This window comes from Colletotrichum fioriniae (genome assembly GCF_027942845.1).
Source record: "Colletotrichum fioriniae strain IMI 355084 chromosome Unknown scaffold_11, whole genome shotgun sequence".
Lineage (NCBI taxonomy): Eukaryota > Fungi > Ascomycota > Sordariomycetes > Glomerellales > Glomerellaceae > Colletotrichum > Colletotrichum fioriniae.
The window spans coordinates 573,508-591,311 of NW_027076847.1; the positions used below are offsets into that span (position 1 = coordinate 573,508).

Consider the following 17,804-nt stretch of genomic DNA (forward strand, 5'->3'; position numbering starts at 1 on the left):
GCAGATATTGTCTTCATGGTTGGATATCATTCCGGCTCTCAGCTTTGACAGGTCTAAGATCAACGCCTTTTGTCTACCGTGCCAACACTTTTTACATTGGAATCCATCAAACTCTTTACTCCTCAGGGCCATCCATACCAGGACCAGGGCCTCCCGCTCTGCCCATCTGTCTCGCCTTCAAGAGTTCGTCGCACAGAAGCAGGTTGGACGCAATGCTCGAACTCGAGGCGATGCAGTTTCTGAGTACTCTGAAGGAGTCAAAGATACCCTCGAGCTCTGCATCCATCGGCTCACCCGTTGCCAAGTCCAAGCCCACGATGTTGCCATCCGCGTGCTCATCCTGCATAGCAGCAACTGTGACATGTTAGTGAATTTTCTTCAAAAGGCAAGCATACTGTGCACTTACGAGCATCCTGGATGTCAAGACCGGCGTTGGCAGCGAGAGTCTTAGGAATAATCAGCAGAGCATCGGCGAAAGCCTCGACACCCCACTTGGCCTTGCCCTTCACAGTCTTGGAGAAGGCGTCGCTCTTGAGGTGTGCTGCGCAGGCAACCTGGAAGGCACCAGCACCGGGGACGACGCTCTTGTCCACAATCATGTTGTAGACACTGCGCAGACCGTCACGGACAGCGTCCGTAACCTGAGTGATGGTGTGTGCGTTGGGTCCCTTGATCAAGAGGGTGACGGACTTGGGCTCCTTGACCTCCTCGATGAAGGTGTACTTCTCCTCGCCCAGAGTTTGCTCGTAGACAAGACCAGCCCATCCGAGAGACTCGGGTGACAGGTCGTCGACACTGTTCTGTGCAACACCACCGCAGATGAGCTGCAATCTCTCCATGTTTCTTCTCTTGGCACGGCGGAGGGCGAGAATGCCGTTCTTGGCCAGGACGTCGAGAGAAAGAGGGTCAATACCCTTCTGGTTGATGATGACGAAGTTCTTGGTGGGGTCGTTTCCGCAAACCTCCTTCTTCAGCTCGACAATCTTCTTCAGCTTAGCATCGACGAAACGGCGCTCGCTCTCCACCAGCTTGTCTCTCTGCTCTGCGCTAGAGTAGAAGAATCCAGAGTTGATCTCAGACTTCTCGTACTCCAAGCTGACGTTCATCGTCAGGATGTAGGCGTTCTCAAGGCGCTTGGGCATATCGGGGTGGCGGGCGCCGTGGTCGAGGGCAAGACCCTTAATCAACTGGGTGTCGGAAGCGGTCCGGTGCTGCATCTTCATGATCTCGACCATGTGCAGATCCGGCTTGGCAGGTGCCTGGTAGATAGCGAGGACAGCATCGACGATATCGGGGGTAAGCTTGGCCGCAAGGTTGGAGTTGAGCTTGGTGGAAAGCGACGTGCGGGCCACGGAAAGAAGCAACTCGCGGTCGACCTCCTTCTCGAGCTTGAAGCCGTCAAGGAACTATTCACCCGTCAGCACCATTGTCCAAGTATCCGTGTTCAATAGTTGCCCACTTTCAACGCCTCGTTCTTGGCGATCTCAAAACCATCCGTGATAATTCTAGGATGCAATCCTTCCGAGATATAACGATCGGCTTGCTTGAGGAGCTCTCCGATCAACAGGACGGCTGATGTCGTACCGTCTCCGCAGATGTCATCTTGTGCGGTCGCAGCTCGAGCGATCATGACTGCAGTAGGGTTTTGTATTTGCATCTCTCGTAGGAGGACATTTCCGTCTTTTGTCAACTTGATCTGTTCGGCGGCGCATTAGCGGTGGGGATTCAGGGGAAGAGGGGTAGTTATTCGCACTTGACCGGAGCCATCGACAAGCCTGTCAATGTTAGCACCTGTTTTGAAGACATGAACAGCGACAGACTTACATCTTGATGGTGCCCAGAGGGCCGAGGTTGGACTTGAGGACATCCTGGAGGCCTTCACCAGCGCTGATGTTGACCTTCAGGGCTTCACCCCGCCGCTGCACTAGTCGTTAGCATTACAAACAATATCGGCAGGACACAGGGTCGCGCACCCTCGATTCGGCCTTGGGGTTGAGCAGTTGCGCCGCAGACATGTTGGCTAGAGGTCGTCGAGAGGTTCGTAAGGGGGTATCGGTCGGTAAGGTTATTGGATTAGCGACCTGACGTGGAGTGTTCTCGAGATTGACCTGGCCCCGGGAGCTTCAGATGCGGGACTCTGCTGGTGACTTTTTTTCTGCCTCGAGGTGGCAGGCGGTCAGGCACTGGTAGAAGGTGCTGGCTCGCTAATTTCCAGTTTGGTGGTGGTAGGTGCCTGCCTGCCTGGTACCTGGTGCTCCTGCTCCATTCTTCAAAATTCTCCCTACATGCATAATTACAAGTGTGGTGCAATATGTGTTTAACAAGGTACGAATGTCTGATGTATATATATCTGTCAGCAATCCTGCCGCACCTGCCGCACCTGCACACAAAGCTCACACGGTCCGTGCGTCGCCAAAGCCTCCTGATGGGGCGACTGCAAGCTGAGAGCGGGATACCGGGGCGTGGGGACCTTGGGGGTCCCTTAGAGAACCACTGCAATGAAACCTTCACCCCAAGGATACACCGCTGCTTTACCCTGAGCTTATGCCAGTGACATCTCGTTCTTCGTCACAAAGGTCAAGTGCCTTATCTACCAAGATCCTGAATTTTCACTCAGACCGTTTATTCCTGAAGAGAAGTACGCATAGAATGAAGAAATGGATTATGGACGGCCTATTCACTTTTTCTCGTTCACTTCCTTACCTCAGCATCTCCGGTGACTGCGTCAAAAACGAGCTTCAACCGCACTGGATTCCAGAGCAAACAAAGTAAAGCGGCGGTTTGTTTACTCACCCTGAGTTTAATTCATTCGGGGACCTCCCGGAGACATGCCGGAGACACCTCACATATGACAAATCTATTTCATGCTCTCCTTTCATCCTATTCATCTTCCAAGCGTACTTAAGAGTACCTCTGTCTCACACAATTCCTTCTGACCAGTCATTTCCATCTCTCCCTTCTTTCATCGTCTTCATCTAGTTCTGTGATTCGGTATTTGTAGCCTTCAATCTACGCGACATGATGTGGGGGTCCAAGCTCTCAGCTGTGCTGTCTGCGCTCAGCTTGACACAATCCGTTCCTGCGACCGAGCTTGAGCAGGTCGTCACCGAGAATGGCGTGAAGCAGGTGGCCATCATTGGTACGTGAAAGCTACTTCGCAAAGGCCTTTGAAGATCCGATATTTTGCCCGTCATGTTGGCGCGTCGCCACTCAACCCAGTACTTACACGATATGTAGGAGCTGGTGCCGGTGGTTCCTCCACGGCCTACTACCTCCAAAAGTTTGCCGAGGCCGAAGGTCTTCCCGTAAACATCACAGTATTTGAAAGGACCGATCGAGTAGGAGGCCGGACGTTGACTGTCGACGCTTACGGCAACCCTCTCGAACCCGTGGAGCTGGGCGCTTCCATCTTCATCGAGGCCAACCACATCATCTACAATGCCAGCATCAACTTTGGTCTTCCCCTGAAAGAGCCAGAGTCTGGCAGTGATGGCTTCCTAGGCATCTGGGACGGCGAGAAGTTTGTATTTTCCCAAGACGATAGTTCCTGGAACTGGTGGAACTTGGCCAAGCTCTTCTGGAAGTACGGCACCGCCCCGTACAAGGCGCAGAAGCTCGTGCAGTCGACCGTTGCGACCTTTTTGCAGCTCTATGAGAAACCTCACTTTCCTTTCCGATCACTCACGCAAAGAGTCTTCGAGCTGGATCTTTTGAAGGCAACTTCCGTTACTGGGGAGCAGTTTCTTGCCAACAACGATGTACGCAGAACATGATTCTGTCTTTGATGTTTCGTACACTGATAATCTGTGATAGATCAGCGAGCCTTTCTCCCACGATATCATACAGGCAGCCACCAGAGTCAACTATGCATCTAACCTGAAGTACATCCACGGTCTTGAGACAATGGTCTCTCTTGCCCCTGAAGGCGCTCGGCAAGTCATTGGAGGCAACTGGCAGGTCTTCCAGACGATGCTTCAAAGGAGCAACGCAACATTGCATCGCAACACTTCAGTGACATCAATTGCTGTGAAGTCTGGTCCTTCTAGCTCCAAGTATCTTCTCTCGACCAAAGACGCTCACGCCGAAGCCGAGACGGAGGCGGATCAGTACCCGATTGCTTTCGACAACGTCGTCATTGCGACCCCGTGGCAGTATGGCGACATCAGCGTCTCAGAGGATCTTTTCCAGCACAAGATTGATGAAGTTCCTTACACCAAGCTTCACGTCACCCTTTTCGCCTCACCTTTCCACCTCTCCCCAGAGTACTTTGGTCTGGAACCAGGTTCCAAGGCACCCGATTCAGTCCTGACGACGCTCGGTCCCGATGACGAGGCAAAGGCTGGCTCGGAAGGTGCTGGGAAGGCTGGCTTCTATTCTGTCAGCACCCTCAGAACCGTTACAAACCCCAATACTCTTAAGGACGAGTTTCTTTACAAGATCTTCTCTCCCAAGAAGGTGACTTCAGAGTTCCTATCAAAGCTGCTTGGCGTCGAAGTCCCGGCTTCCATCGTTGCTGGTGACAAGTCTGGGGAAGCTGGCCAGCGCACTGTTGAACCCATCTCTTGGTATCACCCGCATGTGTTCAATTCATACCCCATTGAATACCCACGGGTTACTTTCCAAGACCCTATCCTTAGGGACGGACTTTATTATCTTTCGGGTATCGAAAGCTTTATCTCGTGTATGGAGACCAGCGCGTTGATGGGAATGAACATTGCAAAATTGATTGCCGATGATTTCTCAGAGGCCAAGAAGACGCTCGAGAAGATCGAGGTTGATGGTGCGCAAGAGGTGCTGGGGCAAATTGAGAAGGAGGCGCCCGTGGCTGAGGAGTTGTAATTACTCTGGGCTGGAGAGTTTTGTTTACTTCCGTTCGTTCTAGTTGCATCTCTCTCAGCACCGCGCTCTATTCACGATTGAAGCATACGTAGGACGCAGTAATCTGAAAAACTGTACAGAATGATGGTTATTGTTAGGTACTCTGCACCAGATTGTGTTCTATTATTCGACTTTCTGAAGAAAAGAAAAAAAGAAAAGGGAAAAAGGAAAGCAAGTCCCAAAATGTCGCGATAGACTAGTTGCCTCGTGAATGATTTGAAATTCAAAAATGTCTAAACTACCACGTCTTTGAAGTTCTAACCAACTCTCAAGACAGCAAACCGTCCTTAGAAGATCTGACTCGTCTGATGGAACTTCTTTTCAAACGTAGGGCACTGACTGATCTATACTACAACCAAAAGTGATGGATGAGACTTCGGCAAACGATCCTTATAACGTACCATCCTTCTCGTGTGGGTGTCGACATGCGTGTAAGCCAGTGACACGTGTTAGACTTGTGAACAAACGATACGTAAGGTAGCTTTCTTGTTGGTTGTAGAAGCGCAAGGATTTCTGACACCTGTCAGAATGTCGTCGTTGAAAACAAAGCTGAGGCCTCCAACAATTTGATAGTCCTGTCTCGCAGTGGCGATATGTCTGTGAGGCAATGGGAAAGAACCTGGAAGGCACGAAGGCACGAAGGGTAGAAGGGTGAAGGGTGAAGGGTCCGGGTGGGTCTGGACCAGCCGCTGCCGGGGGCCCCACGTGATACCCCGGTCCCGTGGCACCGTGGCTCAGGGACCTTGTGTTGCCGTGGCAAAAAAATTGGGAGGGAAAAAGGGACGTGCACAGCCACAGACCATTTCACCCCTCCATCATCTGAACCCCAACTCAAAAGCTCCCTCTTATGACGCATTTTCTTCCCTAGTGCCTGATCACTTTCGTTTCGTGGCCAAGGTCTGGGACTTTCCGTCTCTTTGTCCTTTGATCAACCCAGCGGCCGGGCTTGCGAGATACAAAACAACGTCGCAAGAGCTCTCTGCCCACGATCAACACAACTTTCCAAACAAGCCCCAAACTTCAAGATGTTTGTCCTCAGAAACGGTAAGTTTACCCCGCTACTCACTTGTCACTCGGAGCGTTCGCCGTGCCGCTTCGCCTTATCCCGCGACCGACGGCGAGGCGCATGTGAATCGTTCTTTAGGCGTCATTTGTCGTCACCGTTTCGCGTCCAACGTCTTTCCCATTTCTGACTGCTGCGCCCGTTTGCGATACCTCGAAGCCCTTAAGTAACTGAATACTAACAACCTTTTCTCTACTGCAGTTGGCAAACTCATCTTTGGATCTAGCAACCAAGAATCTCTCATCGAGCTCCCCCAAGGACAACTCTACCTGGTTCGCCCTCTCTCGCCGAAAGGCTACTCCGAACTCATCTTCAAGGACGCCGCTGCCCGCATCCGACGAACTGCGCAGGATTTCCAATACCAGCTCGTGGTACAGAGAGTCTACGAGGAAGGTGAAGCCGAACTTCTAGCCGAAGAGGAAGGAGAGGACGCCGAGATCGACGCACTTGCTGCCGCCGAAAGAGACGAGAAGACTTTCCTGCTTGACGAGGCCCTCCACTTCCGCATCGAGATTCGGGAAGGCAAGGAGAAGATTCTGGCCTGGAGAGACCTGAGTGGTGATACCGGTGACGTCTACGAGTTCGTTTGCGACAACGTTGTGTCTCCCGGTCAAGTTGCGCAATTCGAGCGTGTCGCCAAAGAGTGCCAATACGAACGCAAGTATCGCAAGCCGCATACAACTGCATCAGAAGTCGACCTCAAGCAGTTCGAATTCGAAGACGAGCAGCCTATTCCTCCTGCGAGCCCCATCCACAGCCCTACTCTCGTCAGATCGATCGAGTCTGCCGACAGTCTGTTTGTGCCGCAAGACCCAATCACACCTACAAAGAAGGAAGAGCAATCACTCGTCCAGACCCCTACGAAGACGCCAGCCAAGATGCCTGTCACGCCGGAAAAGAAGTCCAAGCCGACTGGTCCCCCAAAGTCAGCCGAGGCCCCAGAGGCTCTCGATACTTACGCCACCGAGAGCTGTGAGCTTCATTTCTACGATCATCCCTCCGGCTCTTTCATCCAGCAAGCCGCCGCTGTCACCGCCACTGTCACGGAGGTTGGAAAGTGGGAGTACTGGTTGCAGATTGAAAGCGAGGACCGCGCTTGGTTGGGCATACCGATTATCGCCGACATCAACCCTGTCTTCAACTTCGAGTTCTTGTCTTTCATCTTCAACCACTTCTCTGCCGATGGCTCAGCTTACTCTTGGCTGCTCCGGTTCAAAGACCAGCCGACTTTGGAACGCTTCCAAGAAGCTCTCCTCCGTGCCCTGTGGGAGCAGCTGAACGAGGTCAAGTGGGAGAAGAAGACGGATAGAGAGCAGGAGTACATTACGTCCGCCTTCAATGATTTGGTTATGGAAGATACCCCCGAAGAGCAGGAGGAGGAAGAAGAGGAAGAGGAGTACGAAGATGCAGAGGATGATGCGCAGCGTAGCGAGCACTACGACAGCGACGAGGAGGATGAAGATGTGGAGACCAAGGAGGAGGATGGCAATGTCAACTCGCAGCTTGCTGTTGGCTACAAACACGACCGTTCCTTCGTGGTGCGCGGATCCAAGATTGGCGTCTTCAAGCACACGCCGAACAATAATCTTGAGTTCTCCACCAACATTTCCAAGGTCGAGACTCCCAAGGGCACACTGTTTAGCCCCAAGAAGGTCATGCTCCACAACGAGGATCGCAACATGATTCTTCAGAACGAGTCGGATCCCAACAAGCTGTACCGTATGGATCTCGAGTACGGTAAGGTCGTCGACGAGTGGAATGTTCACGAGGACATCCCTGTCCTCAACTTTGCTCCTGAGAACAAGTTCGCCCAGATGACTCACGAGCCGACCTTCCTTGGTATCTCAAAGAATGCCCTCTACCGCGTCGACCCCCGTTTGTCCGGCACCAAGCTGGTCGATTCTCAGTTGAAGCAGTACGTTTCCAAGAACGACTTCTCGGCTATCTCTACTACGGAGAAAGGATACATCGCCGTCGCTTCCAATAAGGGTGATGTACGCCTCTTCGATCGCCTAGGAATCAACGCCAAGACCCACATCCCCGCTCTCGGTGAAGCCATCCTTGGCCTCGATACATCCGCCGATGGTCGCTGGGTCCTTGCTACCTGCCGGACGTACATCCTGCTCATCGACGCGATGCAAAAGTCTGGCAAGAACGAGGGCAAGCTTGGTTTCGAAAAGTCTTTCGCGGCTTCCGACAAGCCTCAACCTCGCCGCCTGGCCCTGACGCCCGAGCACGTTGCCCAGTTCGCCCACGAGACCGGTAAGCCTGTGTCATTCACACCTGCGCGCTTTAACGCGGGCGAAGGCGTCGAGGAGACGAGCATTATCACCGCTACCGGTCCGTACATTGTGGAATGGAGCCTGAAGAAGGTGCTCCGCGGAGCCAAGGCCGCCTACCGCATCAAGCGCTATGCCGAGGAGGTCAAGGCCGACGACTTCAAGTTCGGAACGGACAAGAACGTCATCGTTGCCCTCCCCAACGAGGTCAACATGGTCGGCAAGCAGGGTCTCAAGCGTCCTACCCGTGAGAGCATCGCCGGCAACTTTGCGCAGCTCAGCATGGGTCGCAGAGACTCTGGCCGGATCACGACGCCCAAGAGCGGTCGGTACAAGCTGGGTAAGGAGGATATTGTCGCATCGCCGTACTGAGTCAGGCGAGAGAGGGATCTCCTTTTGTGTATTATGTGTGATGCGTTTCATGTTGGACTATTTGGCTCCCACGATGGCGTTTCCAAGGTTGAGAATATGCTGAATTTGCGTAGCGCAAAGGTATGGGAGTGCGATGGGGGAATGAGGACGCGGGGCTTTACTGGAGGGACTTACAGCACAACACGTCTACCTACCGCTTTTTTTATTCTTCTTGCTCTATGCCGCCAGGGACCTTCACTCTTGCTTGCTTTTTCACTTCGTTATCCTCTCTCTCTTGACGTGCCTCGCATGACAAGATGAAGGGGTACTTTTCTAGATACCTTTTGAGAGCTCCGCGAGTGAGCAAGCTTTGGTAGTTTGCTCTACTATCCGCTTCTAGTTCAGGCAAATGCGAAATTAGTCCGTTTTCTCAAATTCATACATGTCTGAATTCACATGAAGTCTAACTGACTCCTCGTCTCTTACACTTGATGCCGTGTATGAGCCGTTTGGCGTATTGAACAGAAAGTAGGTAGATAGTCTATTACGGTCATGCCCCTTAGAAGAAAACTAAATTGAAATAAATGTATTGGATAGACGTCATGTACGACCCATTCCCTCTTCATGCGACCCGTCTATAACCCCCCCTCGCCAACATCAGGGCACATGTAGAAGCTCCCCCCTCCCCCCAAAAAAAACTCCGCTCGGCTCGATGCCATTGTTTCCGATCATGTATGCTTTCACCCCTGCTGTATTTTGCCCGAAGAGGACTAAGTCATCTTCTTTTTTCTCTTTCAATCATGCTTTCGTTAAATGGCCGGATGGCCCTTGTCCAATGAAAAAGTAAGCAACTTGGTTTGCAAGTTTTGTTGGATATACAATTGGCCGTTATGCTTCTTGCTTCTCCGCCTTCGTCTCCTTTGCATCTTCTGCGCTGTCCTTGCTACCGGTGACGCTATCGACAGCGCCCTGAATCGCCTTGGTGACCTGACCGACCACGTTGCCGCCAATGTTCTTCAACGTCTTGGACTGCGTCGCTTCCTGGGACAGACGGGTCATCTCGGCGACGAAAGACTGTCCCCACCATGACGACGTGTACTTGAAAACGTAGCGCTCGAGCTTCTTGTAGTTGGTCTCGCGCTGCTCCGGAGACATGGTCACGGCATCGTGGATGGCGTTTGCTAGCTCCTCAGTGTTCCATGGGTTGACGATGAGAGAGCCGTTGAGGGACTGAGCGGCGCCGGTGAATTCGGAAAGAATCATGACACCGTGACGCTCGCGCTGAGTAGCGATGTATTCGTACGAGACTAGGTTCATGCCATCGCGCGTGGAGGAAACAAGGCAGACGTCGGAAACGGCGTACAGAGCCGTGAGTTCGTCAAAGGAGACGCTCTGGTGGAGGAAGTGAATAGGCATGAATTCGATGGTGCCAAACTTGCCGTTGATACGGCCGACCAGCTCATTGACCACAGCGCGCAGATTTTGATACTCCTCAACGTCCTGCCTTGAAGGCACGGCGACCTGAACCAGCACGATTTTGCCGATCCACTCAGGTGTTCTGTCAAGAAGACCTCCAATGCGTGGAGCTTCTGAGGGACACCCTTGATGTAGTCGAGGCGGTCGACACCGACGATGAGCTTGACTCCGTTGAACTTGCGCGTAAGAGCGTCGATGCGCTCCTGAACCTTGGGTTTCTTGAGGCCTTCGACGAACTTTTCAGGGTCAATACCGATGGGGAATGCGCCAACGGTAACGAATTTGCCATTGTAATCAACACCATTGGGGGTCGTAGGAGTTCCACTACATGCGAAATCAGTATTTGCCTAAGAGAGAACAGATTTTCGGCTTTCGATGTCGTCTTACAGAATGCGAGAGCAACTGCTCAAGAAGTGACGCGCATAGTCGTAGGTATGGAATCCGATGAGATCGCAGTCAAGAACGCCCGTTAGGAGGGCTTCGCGAACAGGAAGGATACGGTAAATTTCGGAAGAAGGGAAAGGCGTGTGCAGGAAGAAGCCAATCTTGACGTTCTTCTTGGAGTCGCCGATTTCCTCGCGGAGCATCTCGGGCAGTAACATCAGATGATAGTCGTGAACCCAGATCAGATCGCCATCCTGAACGTCCTGGACGACAGCCTTGGCAAACAGACGGTTAACTTCGCGGTAAGCGGCCCAAGCGCTCTCGTCGAAAGTGATTTCACCAGGGTGGTAGTGGAAAAGCGGCCAGAGAATAGAGTCTGCGAAGAAGTTTGCTTGTTAGCTGAGGTAGGAGACATAGAGGCAAGGGAGATTCATCCATACTAGAGAAGCCATTGTAGTGCTTGTCAGCGAGCTCGTCGTCAATGAAGACAGGGTGAGCATCGTATTCGTCCTTCAGGCGCTGCTTCATGCCGGCAATTTCGTTCTCGGGGACTTCGAGGCCTGGCCAGCCGTACCACTGAAAGCTCGTGGTTTTTGACAAACCACTGAGGCCGGTGACGAGACCGCCAGAGGACATGGAGAAGGAGTAACTGCCATCATCGGAACGCTTGATGGTGATGGGCAGTCGATTGGAGAGCAGTAGTAGGCGACCGGGCGCAGTGTCTTCGTCGGGGACGAGCGAAGGCATCTTGGGCGATTTGCGTAATGCTGAAGGTGTTCGGTGGAAGATGGTTGTGCGAAAGATTTCGTAGAGGGTTCGTTCGAAGGGTGACAGGTAATTGGGGAATAGCAGTAGCTAAGGTATGCTGGAGTTTACTGTGGCGGGAGGGTAAGGTGTTAGCTGGGACTGGCTGCTGGGATGAGCTTGCGGGGGATGATGGAGGGGTAAATGCCAGGACGATCAAGTACCTAAAGCTCAAGTAACGGCGACGTAAAAGGCATACAGGGGTGGACTGCTGCTTGGATGATTCTCTGAAGGAGAACGAAATGGGCAGATCGATGCTTGGTACAGCTTCGTCGCCAAAGTCGTGAGCTTCTTGGGTTGCCGCGAGGGGCGGGAGTGAATCGTGGTTTGCAGAGAGGCTTCAAATAAGGGCGAAGGCGACTAGTGTATGTGTAAGTGATGTTGACGGGGCGGTAGGATGCAGTGGTATTGGAAGAAGCCGGGCTGTCGGACGCAAGCTATGTGGAAACGTAATGCACGAAAGCAAGCAGTGCAATGTAGGACAAGCTTCGTCTTCGTTTGGGTGAACGGAGGGAGGAGAGAACCCAGGTGCGTGAAGGAATAGGGTGAGGTGGAAAGAGACGGAAGACGGCGGCTCGTCGGTGGTTGGGTTGTTAGGTAGGTTGTGTTTGTTGACTGAGTGAGGTCCTGGCGGGTGAGAGGGCAGACGAGAGGGTGTTGAGAAGAAGCAGGAAAGTGCCAATCCGGCTCAGTGCAATCCAAACTAGACGGGCAGCAGCTGCACAACGGAGAAAGCTCGACCTGATGTAACACTGGCGCACTACTGTAAGGCAGAGCTTGCGTTTCCCCAGAAGTAGAGGTACTTGGTTTGTGGGGCACTTTGGGTAAAGACAACGGGGCGAGGTACGAACGAATTTGACGCTTTTCTTAGCATACATGTTTGGTGTTATTTGGATGGCAACACCTCAAGATAAGAGAAGAGCACCAAACGCGGCAGACAAAACGTGGCTACTCAAGGTACCTAGCCAAGGCCCTGTTATATTGAGGTAAACTACAAGCTGAAGCTTGCCTACTCGGAGAGCAAGGTCACGCATGATGTCGGAACTTGGACGGTGCTGGTACTTCGTACAGACAGGTACCTGCTGTGGTGCCATCTACGTAATTTTGGGTAGAGATCCATGTCAAATCATTGCGAGGAATTCCCGGCCCTGTCACTGGGCTCTTTCCTCTGCCACCCCTCCAACCTCTCTCTCTCTCTACAGGCTGTCTCTCCTACCACTGTCTTCCTTGCCCGGACAAATAGACAATCTGACCGAGAGGCAACGTGAGCGATATATTTTTAACAGGCCCGTCCAGCCGAGTCTACCTTACCTGTGTTGTCTGCCGTCTATTTCGCTCGCCGCACGAGCCGAAAAGACATCCAGAGCTTGAGGCGTCAAGTAGATGTACAAGAGACCTGGACACATTCCGCCAGACGGTGGGGAATCCGGCGCCGAGATGTGGGTACTTTATCGGCGGTAGAGGAGAGAATGTTCACGATGTCTCTTGAAAATTTCCCTACATCCACCCATCTTAAGGTAATGACTTGCGGTCTTTCCTTCAAATCAAGTCTCTAGGTTTTGGGTGGCTTCCCGGCGACAATTTGAGCTTTTCGCTGCCACACAGGAGCCCTCTTTACCCCCTTCAACCGCGCTTCTCCAGCTGCCTCTTTACTCTTTGGAGAGAGAAGTACCTTGCATCTTTCCGCTAATAGGTCGATGCTCCAATGCCAAAACCCGAGGATTTTGAAGCTAGTGGGGCTTCGCATTTACATACAGCTGGGTGCACATTAAGCGGTGATCGGTCCCGCAACGTAAATGTGCCGTCACCATCCTTGGATCAAATGTGACTTGCGAAGAAATCAGGCAACGGGTGAGCTACACGACCCAGCGTTATTATTAGCAAGCTTGCCTTCTGTCATAATGGCTGTTAAGGAGCTTCGGCCCCGACTACTGGGCATTTCGGCCATCTACTATAACCAATGACATACGCTAGGTGCTTAGAGAACGATCCAGCCCAATCATCCAACCCACAAGGTCGACCAGGCTCCCCGTCTGGCTACCGCAGATTGACATCGACGGCCCCATAACTTTCGGACCAAAATGTCCTGACACCCGCAAGTCCAAGGTTGCGAGGGTGACTGGCTGTATAATTCCTAGGCCCGACTTGAACCAGTTTGAAATCATTTCGGACCCGAATTTGCACATTCGTAATATCATGGAGATAGCACGTACGGCAGCATAGAGAGCCACAATACCTTGCTCACATTCACACTGCTGACTGTGCTAGCTTTCATCATCTCGCGCCAAATAATCAAGCTGCTTTCGAGACCGATCCTCGGCACTATTTACGTAGGTTACACAATCACACACAATCTCGCAAATCAGATCAAGTAAGCCCACTTTCGACAGTACGTCATTATTCCTGGCTTGCGAGTGATACCCAGAAGAACTTGGGAAAGGAGTAGCTTAGTTTCTCAAGACTGACAGTTGCGTTATATCAAGAAAGGATTGACTGATTCGAACATGCGCATAACGCTGCCATCTTTCCTTCCTCCCGGCGCCGTCGCATCCTGCCTTCTAGGCGAAAAGCTCGGACCAGGCCCGATATTGACGTCGGATGACTGCCGCCCCACTCCGGTCGAACCCATTGCAGCTTACCCCGGTTACGCTTGATCTGCGCCTGCCCGCGTCGCCATCCACCTGCTGCGCTCAGACACCGTCCCTCGACGCGACTTCCTGCGCGACGGAGCCCCAAAGCTCCTGCATTTTACCCCGTTTCGAGCCAAATGGAATCGTAAATCTATTTCACGACAGCATCAACGTTCAATTACACCATTGACTCCATTCATCACAGCGAATCTTACAAGCATGGCTCCTTCAGACAAGGAGATCGAGGCGACGATCCTCGCGAAAGTTCGCGAGGTATTCAAGACGGATATCGATAACCTCAACGTGAACTCCATCCGAAGGCGCGTCGAATCAGACCTCGAACTCGAAGAAGAGATGCTCTCTTCAGGAAAATGGAAGGACAAGAGCAAAAAGCTGATCAAGGAGCTCGCTGTAACTTACCCAAACCCCTCCCTGGCATTGGCACGGGCACGAGTACCGCCAGCAGTGTCGGAGCATGTCTTTCTGACATCACACTAGACCGACCTCGTGGAGGGCAATGCAAACCCCGATGCAGACGTCGGGCCTAAGGAAGACGAAGACGATGCGAAGCCAAAGAAGTCTGGCAAGCGTCAAGCAGCCGAAAAATCACCACCTGCCAAGCGCAGAAAGCGCGCCTCTGCCACATTAGAAGAATCCGAGGCGAGTGCCTCCGAGGAGGAGAAGCCAAAGCCGAAGCCGAAGAAGAAAGCAGCCCCGCGGAAGAAGAAGGAGGAAACTCCTGTGATCGACTGCGATTCTGAAGAAGCGAGCCCTACCAAGCCGAAGGCGTCTAGACCCACCAACGGGCGTGCGAGCAAGGTTGAAGAGAGTGGTTCAGATGCCTTGAGCTCCCCGCCTGTCAGCGAGGACGACAAGGTCGAGGATAAGGAGGGAAAGTCACAAGAGGAGAAGGTCGAGGCAAAGAAGGATGACGAGCCAATCGAGAAGCAACCTGAAGCTTCAGAAGACAAGAAGGCCGAGGATCCAGCAGACGACACGACTAGCGAGCTATCGGACGTGATAGATGAGCCACCCAAGCCGAAACGTAAGAAGAAGGAAGCCGGAGCGGGCGGCAAGGCCAAGCCCAAGGCAACCAAGCAGAAGAAGGCACCGGCGGCCCCAGAGAACCCCGACGATGCGGAAATCAAAAAGCTACAGTCGCATTTGGTCAAGTGTGGTATTCGCAAGATCTGGGGCTTCGAGTTGAAGCAATATGGAGACGATACCAAGGCCAAGATTAGGCACTTAAGAGGCATGCTCAAAGACATTGGAATGGATGGCCGCTTTTCAGAAGCCAAGGCCAAAGAGATCAAGGAGCGCAGAGAGTTGGAGGCGGACTTGGAAGCTGTTCAGGAGATGAATGCGAACTGGGGCGCAGAGGGCAGATCGTCTCGAAGCAAGGCGCGTGGCCAACCAGCCCCCAAGAAGGCTATGAAGGATGATGTTTCTGAAGATGAGAACGCCAAAGACAATGACGACGACGATGATGATGAGGATCAGGAGTCACACATCCCGTCGCGGGCACGAGGCAAGGCGCGAGCGGACCTGGCGTTCCTCGGTGACGACGACGAAGAATCGGACTGATGTAACGAATTTTGGGATGGGACATTGTATCATGTGTTGGCGGTCCATCATTCGTATTAGTGTGCTTGTTGCTGGTTGTATCATATGTACCTTGGAAGCATGAGGTCTCTTTATTTTCTGTGGCGCTACATCGCGGAGTGTCGCCCGAAAGGGACAAGGGGCCACCAAAAGGCTGTACTTCATATGCGATATTAATGCACTAATTTTCTGACCACGGTGGGTTTCTTAGGAATTCGGGACAATTGACAACATGTTCACCCACTCACAGCTCGCGGATGGAAGCAAATTCTTACCTCAGTCTTAGTTTGTTCTCTAGCTCAAGCGGGCCTCTCAAGTTGAATGGTGTCTGCATCCGCCATCCGCCAGCACCCTTCTGGTCCTCTGGGAACTTGGCAACTTTGGATCCATCCATTTCCCCAAAAAGCCAGAGACACGAAGACAAGGCGCAAAGCTGCTCGTGTTGTTTTAGACGCGCCAGTAAGACAACAGCATGGCCGCTCGAAACGGGGCTAGGAGCCTCCCGGTTCGGTGTTGAGGAAGTGGGAGGACCGGCCAAGCAGAGGGGAAAGTGTTCAAGCTCCCCATGTCACGCACGAGCTACGTCCTCTTGTGTCTCCAATTTACCCCGCCGCGGGCGTGCGTCCCCGCAGACGCCGTCATTTCTCTTCAATTGTTTCCCCCCCTCCTCCACCGGCCATCCTCGTCCAAACACTCCACTACATCGGCCAACAAGCGCAGATACAAGCAATAATAGCCTGAATTGCATGTTTGCCATGTCAACCAGTGACGGGACTCTTGGTTGCAGTCCATAAAGGGTCGCTTTCCCCTTGCTAGGAATACAGCTCTGCGTGATTACAGGTCTCTGTGTCGTAGCTCTCTCTCACCTTGGACTGAGAATTCCGTGATTCAACACTTCGATCGATTACCTATCCCCATCACCAAGCCCGTTTCCCAAAAAAGGCCACATACCTTTCACATAATGTCGGACGCCACCTTCGAGTTCTTGCCCCTGGGCGCCATCCTGCAATCCTTCAAGGTCAAGGGCGTCAACATTGTCCAGGGCTTCCCGACCCAGGACCTTTACGAGAAGCACAACTCGCCCTACTTTGGCGTCACCGTCGGCCGCGTCGCGAACCGCCTCGCCTCGGCGCAGATCAAGTCCCTCAACGAGGGGAAGACGTACAAGCTCGCCGCCAACGACGGCAACAACAACCTGCACGGCGGCGCCAAGCCCTGGAGCTCCAAGGTCTGGGAAGGTCCCAAGCCCGTCGGCGTCCGGGCGATCCCGGGCGTCGAGGGTCTCCAGGGTGGGGAGAGCGTCGAGTTCTCGCTCACGAGCGAGGACGGCGACGAAGGATTCCCCGGAAAGGTTCAGGTGAAGGTCATCTACACGGCCGGCACGCAGCAGGTGAACGGCAAGGAAGTCTCGGTGCTGGGCATGGAGTACGAGGCGCAACTGGTCGACGGCGCCGAGGAGACGGCGATTAACATGACGAACCACTCGTACTTTAACCTCACGGGCGACGAGACCTTTGCTGGCACCATCGCGACGCTGGCGACGAACGCGTACCTTCCCCGCGAAGACGGCATTCCCACCGGTGGGCCCGCGCCTTTCCCGGGCATCGAGGGCGGCAAGCCGTTTGAGCTCGGCGCCGAGGCCCCCGCGGTGGACGATTGCTTCGTCGTCGTCGAGGAAAAGGAGGCGGGCGGCGTGCCGATTGATACGCGCCAGGCGCCGCTGAAGCTGCATGTGCATGCGAAGCACCCCAAGAACGGGGTCAACCTCGAGGTTCTGAGCACGGAGCCGGCGTTCCAGTTTTACACGGGCGAGGGCATCGATGTCCCCGCCGTGGGAGGGGTTGCGGCGCGGGGCAAGAGGAGCGGGTTCTGCGTTGAGCCGAGTCGGTGGGTGAATGCGATTAATGTGGATAAGTGGAAGGGGCAGATGTTGTTGAAGAAGGGGGAGACGTATGGGACGAGGATTGTGTACAAGGCTTGGAGCGAGTAGAGATACTCTGGAGGTCTTTGGTTATGAGGGAGGATATAATTTCAATGAGTACCTTGCCTAGAACGGATAATGAATCCGCTTCATAATTTGAATCTATTGACTGATCTGACCTGACGTTTGGCTTTGCCAGTCGGTGAGCCTTTTTCGCAACGGCCTCATCCTGCTGAATTACTTCTGAGCAGCGCTTCAAGCTTTGAGAGTCTTGGGATATATGCTAGCCAGCAGCGTCTGTGTGGGATGGAACTGACCCGATTTGGCTGAATCTTCTGACGAAGCTGGGGGATCACAAAAGATGGGATGAAGACGAGAGAGGCGAGAGGTTCCCATGGCGTACACGACGTACGCAG

At 53.1% G+C, this 17,804-nt stretch overlaps 6 protein-coding genes across 6 annotated transcripts; 4 read left to right on the forward strand and 2 right to left on the reverse strand.

Annotated features, from left to right (window-relative positions):
• Positions 1–115: 115 nt before the first annotated feature.
• CCT6 (T-complex protein 1 subunit zeta) lies at positions 116–2,015 on the reverse strand (the record flags this gene model as incomplete). The annotated part of the gene is made up of 6 exons (XM_053188720.2): positions 116–354; positions 407–1,406; positions 1,460–1,696; positions 1,754–1,775; positions 1,825–1,919; positions 1,974–2,015. The coding sequence occupies 6 exons, from the start codon at positions 2,013–2,015 to the stop codon at positions 116–118; spliced, it is 1,635 nt and encodes a 544-aa protein (XP_053053486.1).
• A 1,003-nt stretch (positions 2,016–3,018) lies between these two features.
• Positions 3,019–4,839, forward strand: N0V96_008789 (uncharacterized protein; the record flags this gene model as incomplete). The annotated part of the gene is made up of 3 exons (XM_053188721.2): positions 3,019–3,139; positions 3,238–3,758; positions 3,814–4,839. The coding sequence occupies 3 exons, from the start codon at positions 3,019–3,021 to the stop codon at positions 4,837–4,839; spliced, it is 1,668 nt and encodes a 555-aa protein (XP_053053487.2).
• A 1,064-nt stretch (positions 4,840–5,903) lies between these two features.
• On the forward strand, positions 5,904–8,592 carry vid27 (Vacuolar import and degradation protein 27; the record flags this gene model as incomplete). The annotated part of the gene is made up of 2 exons (XM_053188722.2): positions 5,904–5,922; positions 6,143–8,592. The coding sequence occupies 2 exons, from the start codon at positions 5,904–5,906 to the stop codon at positions 8,590–8,592; spliced, it is 2,469 nt and encodes an 822-aa protein (XP_053053488.1).
• An 867-nt stretch (positions 8,593–9,459) lies between these two features.
• On the reverse strand, positions 9,460–11,178 carry TPS1 (Trehalose-6-P synthase/phosphatase complex synthase subunit; the record flags this gene model as incomplete). The annotated part of the gene is made up of 4 exons (XM_065758451.1): positions 9,460–10,119; positions 10,143–10,371; positions 10,435–10,807; positions 10,872–11,178. 4 exons carry the CDS (start codon positions 11,176–11,178, stop codon positions 9,460–9,462), a joined length of 1,569 nt encoding a protein of 522 aa, XP_065612844.1.
• Positions 11,179–14,084: 2,906 nt separating this feature from the next.
• Positions 14,085–15,449, forward strand: N0V96_008792 (uncharacterized protein; the record flags this gene model as incomplete). The annotated part of the gene is made up of 2 exons (XM_053188724.2): positions 14,085–14,276; positions 14,364–15,449. 2 exons carry the CDS (start codon positions 14,085–14,087, stop codon positions 15,447–15,449), a joined length of 1,278 nt encoding a protein of 425 aa, XP_053053490.2.
• Positions 15,450–16,428: 979 nt separating this feature from the next.
• On the forward strand, positions 16,429–17,457 carry N0V96_008793 (uncharacterized protein; the record flags this gene model as incomplete). The annotated part of the gene is made up of 1 exon (XM_053188725.2): positions 16,429–17,457. One exon carries the CDS (start codon positions 16,429–16,431, stop codon positions 17,455–17,457), a length of 1,029 nt encoding a protein of 342 aa, XP_053053491.2.
• Positions 17,458–17,804: the final 347 nt, after the last annotated feature.